Source organism: Monopterus albus, unplaced genomic scaffold (genome assembly GCF_001952655.1).
Source record: "Monopterus albus unplaced genomic scaffold, M_albus_1.0 scaffold26.1, whole genome shotgun sequence".
NCBI classification, from domain to species: Eukaryota; Metazoa; Chordata; class Actinopteri; order Synbranchiformes; family Synbranchidae; genus Monopterus; species Monopterus albus.
In genome coordinates, this window is record NW_018127906.1 from 3814486 (window position 1) to 3824348 (window position 9863).

The window sequence follows — 9863 nt, forward strand, 5'->3', positions numbered from 1 at the left end:
GGACAGGGAAGATGGTTCAAATTGATGGGAAGATGGATGGAGCCAAATACAGGACCATTCTGGAAGGAAACCTGATGGAGTCTGCAAAAGACCTGAGACTGGGACGGAGATTTGTCTTCCAACAAGACAATGATCCAAAACATAAAGCAAAATCTACAATGGAATGGTTCACAAATAAACATATCCAGGTGTTAGAATGGCCAAGTCAATGTCCAGACCTGAATCCAATCGAGAATCTGTGGAAAGAACTGAAAACTGCTGTTCACAAATGCTCTCCATCCAACCTCACTGAGCTCGAGCTGTTTTGCAAGGAGGCATGGGCAAAAATTTCAGTCTCTCGATGTGCAAAACTGATAGAGACATACCCCAAGCGATTTACAGCTGTAATCGCAGCAAAAGGTGGCGCTACAACGTATTAACTTAAGGGGGTTGAATAATTTTGCACGCCCAATTTTTCAGTTTTTTATTTGTTAAAAAAGTTTGACATATCCAATAAATTTCGTTCCACTTCATGATTGTGTCCCACTTGTTGTTGATTCTTCGCAAAAAATTACAGTTTTATATCTTTATGTTTGAAGCCTGAAATGTGGCAAAAGGTCGCAAAGTTCAAGGGGGCCGAATACTTTCGCAAGGCACTGTATTATTGATTTGGCCTCTTATGATGTTTGTGCTGTATCCATTCATTTGTCTGTTCAGTTGATTTGTATGGATTTGTCCTGCATTTATTTCAGTGTGCAGACATGCGGGGTGTGTTATATACAGACCTTTTGAATGTGTATTTATCCTTTTGTTGTATAATATGCTTTGATTCTGTGCTTTCCATCTTGTAGAGTCACTGTGTGACTTCAGTTTCGAAAGGAGCTGATGGTTTACCTGCTTTGTTTTATCCTTATTCAATAAAGGAACATAATGTTACACTTTGTGTTTTTATATTTATATGGAATGTGTATTTTATATGACAGAGTATTAAGGCCACACTAAGGAAGAAGGAAAAAGTCATACATTTATGAGGCTGGTTCTTTTTTCCCTAAAAGATGCATATTGTTTTTACAGTCCTGATACATATGACAATGTGATGCTGATGTGCCAAAAGATTAAGTATGTCCTTGATTGTGGAACCATACTGAAGAACAATTCCACGAAATGCCCCACAGCTGTCATTTTAACAACTGTCCTCCTCTAAAACAACGGGTTACAATATTATTAAAGACTTCATTATCGAAGTCTGTGAATTTTCTTTTTTCTCCCTCTGTGGCCCTAATATTCTATCATTTTATATATAGCCTTATAGTCTATGGGAAACTTAAATTATCTAATGATAGCAACATCATCTAAAAATCATCATTTATCCAAAATGATTGAAATTAATGATCACAAACGTTTAAACAATGACAGTGGGTCTAATTATATGTGATAACAATGTATAGTGTGCAGTGAAATAACTATTGGTTTCCGTTTGTGGTGACTGCTGACTGACATGAGGGATGAGATTAAATAAATCCTGGAACTTAGCCTGGTCTGGAGCAGGCTAGCTCCACAGAATAAATCTCCATGGTAATTTATACCATAACATCCTGCCGAAATCTAATCCAGCTTTCGTGCAACCAGATCACGGATAAGTTGAGCCAGGATCACCAAGATATCCTGGCTTAATCCCTTATCCTAGTTTTGTGCAACAGGCCCCTGGTTTGGTTCGGGGTCTTTCATCTTTCATCTGCCTGCGTGCAGTTTGGAGGTGCAAGATGCCTGAGCGTGTAATGTTAATTTTTACCTGTGTTCATGGAATAAATCAGCACTGTTTTGTAGTTACTTGGACTGCCTCGTCTCTCAGTCAGTACGGTAAAAAGTACCGGGTACAACAATTGCTAGAAGGGACAAGCGATCATATACCAAGGTAGGGGAGACAGAGACCACCTCAAGTATACCAAAATAGCAAACACATAAGAGGAGCAGGCGGCAGGCCAAACACAGTGGTGCCATCTTGACTCACCAAGTCTGTAAGCAAAGGAAATTGATCCAGGCTTAGTGCTATCTATCCCTTCAGCTTATACTGTAGTCTATTGTGGTAGTTAGGATCTGATACAAACTAAATTAATTCAAATCAATCCCAGTTTAAATAATCATTGTCTCTGGTTCTGCATTAAGAACATCAATGATGAGCGTGTCTTTGGTAAGAGACAAATCATGGGTTAAACACTTTTTTCCTTTAATTTAAATAAGAAAGTAGAACACTATTGTTGACGAAGGTCATGAAACTTGTCACTATTGTATTAAAACAATCAGATTGAAGGATGCTTTTTATTATAATTATAATAATATAGAACTGGCATTTTAACATTGCTTTGTCACTGTGCACTACACAGTTTGAGCATGAGCATCAATTTGTAAGCCAGGCCTACATTACTGAGAAGCCTCAATAGTGTGTTCCAGTGATCCAGAGCAGCCACCCACATGCTTATACAACCCTCTGTAGCAAGTTATAGTCATCCTTGTTTACAATATCCATGCAGACCAACTACAACCAGCTAATTCTGTCGAGTTAATGTATATGATGCTAACCAGTTGCTTAACTCACCAAGCAACGTCACTTGCTGATACATAGCTTTACCAAGCAATAAAGCATCCACTCCCATCTACCACATGATGTTAGGCTAACTACCAAATGAACAACACAACCTGCTACACTAAGCTAACTAGCATGCTAACAGTGTGCTAAACTAACCAGCATACTGCCTGAGCCTGCAGCTACATCAAACAGCATAAGACAAAAAACATGAAAGTAGCCAAAATACCAATCTGTCTTTAGTGTGAGCTTGAGAATTACTGGTGCTAATAAAAAGTAGGGCTTTTTTTTGGTATTATTTTCCTAGTAACCATGAAAGTGTAAATGCACATTTCATGTGGTTTGATGATTTGATTTCTGCACATTATGTTCGGTAGTTTAGTATTTGTCAGCATGAATTGGTCATGGAGTTATTTCTCTTTCTGTTGCACAAATAACACTTGAAACTGTGATCCAGTCTGGAATTGGCATTGCAGTCAAACAGCTGGTGTCCCACAACACCTTCTGGCCAAAGAATATCACTGGCAGGATTTAATTTTTTCACATCTACAAGGAAAGCTTTTTTTTTTTCCTGTCAGTGAGAATGTGAATAATCTGATCAGTCAGTAGAGAGAGTTCAGCTCCCAGGATCCTTCTTCCACTCCTCCTCTGTTTGTCTGCTGCCAGACTTAAAACAAAGCAGTGTAATTAATGTAACCATAATGAGAAAGAAACGTCGGTTTCAAATTAGTTGTTTGTATCTGCTGGCACACCTTTCCAGCGTGGACTATTTATATCCAGTCTTTACACAACAGTGCACGGTGCACTCCTTGGTGGTCTCTTTTGAACTGGGTCTCAGTGTGTGTGTGTGTGCCTCCTCTCTGTGCTGTAGCTAGAGGTCTCAAAGCGGGTGTAGAAGGTGTTGAGGTCATCCAGCAGGCTGTCTGTGGAGCTGATGATGCTGGTGGTGGTCCTGTAGTCTGTGATGTGCTGCAGGCCTTGCCACTTTCATCCAGAGTCAGCAGTAGAATAGAAGCCATTCATCTTCTCTCTGTACTGCCTCTTGGCCACTGTGATGGCTTTCCTCAGTCTGTACTTTGCAGCTTTGTACTCCGTTTCATCGCTTGATCTGAATGCATGAGAGCAAGCCCGCACCATGTGGCGTACCTGTTTATCCAGGGCTTCTGGTTGGGGAACCTCCTGACTTGTATGGTGGGCACAATGTTGTCAGTACAGGTATTAATGTACCCGGTCACCTACTCAGCATAATCCTGTACACTGACAGAAAAGTCCTCCGAGGTGGCTGCACCTATAAACACATCCCAGTCTGTCTGGGTGAAACAGTCCTGCAGGGTGCCTTCCGTCTCTGGGGTCCAGAGTTTAATTTGCTTGGTGACAGGGTTTGTTTCAGTCTTTGTCTGTAAACTGGATACAGGAACAAAGAAATGTGGTCCGAGCATCCAAGGTGGGGGCGGGGCGCGGCCCTGTATGCACCACGTATGTAAACATGATCCAGAGTGTTCTTGCCCCGGGTGGGAATGTTCACATGTTGGTCATATTTGGGAGGTACGGTCCGTAAATTGCACCGATTAAAGTCGCTGGCAGCAATAAATACAGCATCGGGGTGAACTGTCTCTAGCGCGCTGATGACATCCTGGAGTTTGCTGAGAGCCGCCGAGGGATTAGCTCTTGGGCTAACATACACAGCAGCCAGAAACACAGCATTATGCTCTTGTAGTGGTTAAAAACAACTTGCTAGATAATAGGGCCGGCATTTCAGCAATTAAAAACTCCATGTCTGGCGAACAGTGCTTATAAACAGTCCATACATCTCCACACCATGAGTTGATAAACACACACACACACACACACACACACACACACCGCCTCCTTTATCCTTCCCTGAAGCAGCAGTGTGGTCTCCCCGATGTACAGAGTAGGTCTCTAGCTGAATCGCGGAATCTGGGACTCTGTCAGAAAGCCAAGTCTCAGTGAGAATTAGAGCACAGCATTCTGATTTCCTGTTGTGCTGTAATCCTAGCTCTCAGCTCGTCCAGTTTGTTTTCCAGGGACTGTATGTTAGCTAGGAAGAGGCTAGGAAGTGGCGGCTGAGTAGCGCACTGCTCTCTTGCCCCGTTTGCACCTCCGTCTCCGGGTCACTCTCCTGATTTCAGCCTGCTCACTTGTGCCTGGTGCTCCAGGGGATCCCTGAGGGTGATGGTGGTTGTCATTGTTGTTGCGGGAGCGGACAATGAGTCTTGATCAAGAGATCACACACTCAGTGCAAAGAGTCGGTGAGTGACAAAAGAGAGAAGTTCCAGTCAGGTTTTGTATAATATCGGTCAACTATCATCCCACTAGCTGGAACCAATCAGAACTGTGTCTTCGGTATGTGGCCTTCATAGGTACAGTACCTTCTAGATAGGAAAGTGGGGGCCAGATAGTTGGGCTGTGTAGGTAACAGGCTGTGTTGTGTGTGTGTGTGTGTGTGTGTCAATAGAGACTGGGCCTGTGTGTGTATATGTGTGTGTGTGTGGAGACTAAATCTGTGTGGAGTCTGGGAGACAGAACTGTTTGGGAAAACTGTCAGAGGAAAAGAAAACAAGGTTATACAACACCAATACATAGATAACATGAACATTGAGCAGATAGCATATGTATGAATTTCACCTTTCCACTACACAGAGAACTTTAAAGCCAGAACATAGGAGGCTATATAAGAAGCTTTTTATTAAAGGAAACATAAAATATAAACCACACATTCCAGAAAATTACTGCTAATGAAAACTGAACCAAATTTGAAATCCAAAATCCACAATTTACTACTTCCTGAAAAATGTAGGAATTTAGGTTTGCTCTATAATTCATCTGTCATTGTGTTGAAAGTTGCTATGAGAGGATGTAGATGAGAGAGCTGCAGAGCTGACAACATCCTTGAGACTCGCTGATATGAAATCAAATCATGAACAAAATAACACAAAAAGGAAGCTCATGAAACATAATTAATATTCTGCACATGTCCGGAACAATCATTTTACATTGCCCGTTTTTTTAGGGGTCGACACAGCGAATCGTCACACTGACAACTCGCATGTTGACATTTGGCATGTGTTTTACGCCGGATGCCCTTCCTGACGCAACCCTGATTCGAATCCGGGCCGCAGCGGCGAGAGCGCTGCGCCTTAACCACTAGCCTACCAGGGACAGCTAATGATTTAGCTGAGAAAAACAAGGAAATAATAAAACCATTCTCTTGGAAAATTACATTTAACCCTTTTCAGATACTGTATGTAGCCAGTGGTGTTTTATCAAACCTTAATTCAGAATAGTTTCAGCATTTTCTGCTAGCAGCATGGCTAACCAAAACATTAGAGAGACTTCTTTGTATGTTGCACTAATAGTCATGTTCAGATTTTGACCTGTATACTACTTCTCTTTCCAGTACTGTCTACATATTCCACTGGGTTTACGTGGGACTGGCTCTCAACTACCAACCTTCTGAACACAACAGTTCTTTACTTAGTTTTCTCTGAGTTCCTGTTCTGCTGCCTGGGAACCAATATCCTGCATTAGGATTCGGAACACATATCCCAAAGGTGCTTTAATAAATTCAAGGCACCACCACATCAAACATCTGCAGACTCAATCACAAAAAAGTCACTTTCGGCTTTTCCCGTTTAGGGGTCGCCACAGCGAATCGTCACACTGACGACTCGCATGTTGACATTTGGCACGTGTTTTACAAAGAAAGCCCTTGCTGACGCAACCCTGATTCGAACCCAGGCCGCAGCGGCGAGAGCGCTGTGCCTTAACCACTAGCCTACCAGGGACAGCTAGACTCATAATCACAGCAGTTTTAAAAATTTAAACAAAGTCTAAAGGTTACTTATCACACAAGTCACAGCTCACCTCATGAGCTCACAGCTGAAAATCAGCCAAGGCCTTTCATAACAACAGTCCCAGAGTGATTTGGACTCAGCACCATGAAATGAATGAGGGCATCTTAGTACTGTATAATCTGTGCAAGTCCTGATAAACCTAATAAAAAGAAAATTACAACCAGTATCTGACATAAAGCCAGGACCACATGAAAAACCACTTCTGCAATAAAACATGGCTTGGCAACGTTTCCACTATCACCTGTGTAGGGCTGTCACGGCTCATTGTCTGTGCCAGGATCATCTGCTGACACCGAGGCAGTTGGGACTGGGTCTCCCGCCGAAGTGCTAACGTTAGCCATGCTTAGCCTCCTCTTCATCCCAGCTGGCAGCACCATCTTTACTGACACTCATATTTGTTTTCTGCAACCAACTGACTTCCTAATATCAGCGCATCTAAATTCCAGTAAAATTATTCAAACTTTATCTTCACATCAGATTAACAGGTCACAGGAACTGGATACAAAATGAATGACCGTGGTCATCACATCATCATAATCAATGCATAAATTTCTTTTTACTTTCTTTTATACAACACAGCAGTTATGTTTATTTACCAATAAATTAAACAAGGAGGACACAAGCCAAGATATTCTTGCTTGAGCAAGCTATCAGTGAATAGTTCCCATGGTCTCCATGCACAAGCATCTCCAAACACTTCAAAGAAGAGAAATGGATCTCTCCAAGCTTATATAAACACTTACTGTAGCTCACCCTTACATGACTACTGCAAATAATATCTATGTGTGAACTACAAACTACTCTATTACATATTACCTCTGGACTGGTACTGTTTGTTTTTTATCACTACATTTTTAAAGGATTCATTTCACTATGTGTAAATTTCTACTCATAATTGTCAAATAAATGTAAAGGACCCAAAAGACAATTTTCTTGTTTATTGGGGTAAAATATTAGAGCAAAAATTAAGCGTTAAAGATTTAATATGTGTTGTAATCTAAATCTATATTTAATGGAAAAACTACCCACTTTGGCGACTGGTGGGTGTTAATTTCAGACCCTGATATCAATTCATTCATTCATTTTCTACCGCTTAGTCCCTGAACGGGGTCAGTAATGCTGTAATATGTTATACAATGATACTGTGAAACCATGATATTTTCGAAGACGGTTATCATATTAGGAAAATCTCACACTCTTACTACCCTATGTCTCACCTGTGTGGACCTTCATGTGGACCCGCAAAACAGTGCTCCGTGTGAAACTCTTCCCACAAGTATTGCAAAGAAATGGCCTTTCACCTGTGTGGGTTCTTAAATGAGTAGTCAAGGCTGATCTCTGACTGAATCCTTTTCCACAGGTGTTGCAAACATATAACTTCTCACCTGTGTGGACTGTTAAATGAATCGTCAAGTGTGACCTCCGTCTGAATCCTTTCCCACAGGTGTTGCAAACATATGGCTTCACACCTGTGTGGATTCTCAAATGAGTGGTCAAATCTGAGCTCACCCTGAATCCTTTCCCACAAGTGCTGCAAACATATGGCTTCTCACCTGTGTGGATTCTTAAATGGTTGGTCAAATCTGAGCTCACTCTGAATCCTTTCCCACAAGTGTTGCAAACATACGACTTCTCACCTGTGTGGATTGTTAAATGAGTATTAAATGTTGAGCTCTGCTTGAAACCTTTCCCACAGGTGTTGCAAACATATGGCTTCACACCTGTGTGGATTCTTAAATGATTTGTCAAGTGTGTCCTCCGTCCGAATCCTTTGCCACAAGTGTCACAAACATATGGTTTCTCACCTGTGTGGATTCTTAAATGGGTAGTCAAGTCTGAGCTCACCCTGAACCCTTTCCTACAGGTGTTGCAAACATATGGCTTCACATCTGTGTGGACTGTTAAATGAACATTTAATTGTGATCTCTGTCTGAATCCTTTCCCACAAGTGTCGCAAATATACGGCTTCTCACCTGTGTGGATTTTCAAATGTCGGTTCAATATCGACTTACACTTAAAATCTTTCCCACAAGTGTCACATTTGAAGGACTTGTTACCTCTGGTAGGATCAGAGTCAGTCTGTGACATAGGACAGTTGTCCATCTTGCTACTGTGACTGGTTGATCCTGAGTCTACATGCTGGTTTCCTCTCTGATCCTGGCTCTCAGCTACAGGAGAGCTGGGAGAGAGGAGCTGCTGGTCACTGTCTGGTTCTGGTTCACTGTGGTCACTGTCCTCATAAGTAGGAGTCAACATAAAGGGATCGGTCTCCTGCTTCAGTCCAAGCTGTTCTCCACCCTGAATGCTACAGAGTTCCTCCTGTTCCTCTTTAATCTCTGGAGGCTCTGGGTCCTCTTGGTCCAGACTGGAGTTCCTCTCCTGGTCACAGGGCTGTGGGTCAGCCACAACCTCCACCTCCTCACAGACATGTTGCTGAGGCAGCTCTGGAGGGACAAAGGGACACAGGGAACAGGTCACTGATGTAGTGAGAAGAAAAAAAACAGTGATGCTTCTTATTGTAATGTTCCAGTCTGTCTTAAAATTGCTGTAAATCCTGCAGAGGGAAATGTTTGATCATTTTGACGCTGACCCATGCAATAAAAAAAAATTATAGTGATTCAAGGAATAAATTCAAACAGCAGCAACTTCTTCTTTAGGCTCTAGAATGAAAAGTAAAAACAAGATTAAAAATCAGCAGAGGCAGCAACTTAAACTAGGTAAAACAATTAAAATTCAGCACAGTAAATAAAATTAAAAACATTTTCACTTCAATTCATTTGCATAGGGTAAGGACGCATTTTTCCAGATTTGTTTGACTCGTTAACCATTAACTGACAAGATTAAAATGCAACGCTATTTAGAGTGGATGAGTGTCAGTGACTCATTAAAAAAATACTTTTTTTCCTAAAGGGTTCAATTTTACATGTGCACATATGGCATAAACAACAACAACAGGACACACATCATCTTTTGGGATGACTTAATCTAGATTTTTTTGCTTCTGGGGGATTGCAGGTCTGTTTTGGTAGAGCTCTTTGGTAGAGTTGGTGTTAAATGTCTGCTCCCATTGTCCGAGATTGCCCACTGTCCAGGCGAGACATCTCAAACCCATGGAGAAGGCAGAAAAGACAGCTGGCAGCTTGCGAGAAATGCCACTAAGCCAAACAGTAAAAGACAGAAGCGCTAGTATCTGTACTGTGTCCCGTGTGTACATGCCCACTTCAATGCTGAGATTAATGGAAACACTGAAATCTCCAATTCACCTTTCACCTGTGGGAGTCCTTATATCAATAGTCAAGGATGATCTCTGACAGAATCCTTTTCCACACATGTTGCAAATATACAGCTTCTCACCTGTGTGGATTCTTAAATGTTGGTTCAATTTGGTCTTGTACTTAAAATCTTTCCCACAAGTGTCACAT

General features: G+C 41.7%; 1 protein-coding gene across 1 annotated transcript in view; it reads right to left on the reverse strand.

The window, feature by feature from the left end:
* Nucleotides 1-6972: 6972 nt before the first annotated feature.
* LOC109957299 (zinc finger protein 239-like) overlaps nucleotides 6973-9863 on the reverse strand; it is a 3187-nt gene continuing 296 nt past the window's right edge. Inside the window, exon 2 of the mRNA XM_020595064.1 lies at nucleotides 6973-8598. Coding sequence (XP_020450720.1) covers nucleotides 7648-8598 — 951 coding nt within the window. The 3' untranslated portion in view covers nucleotides 6973-7647. The remainder of the gene's footprint in view (nucleotides 8599-9863) is intronic.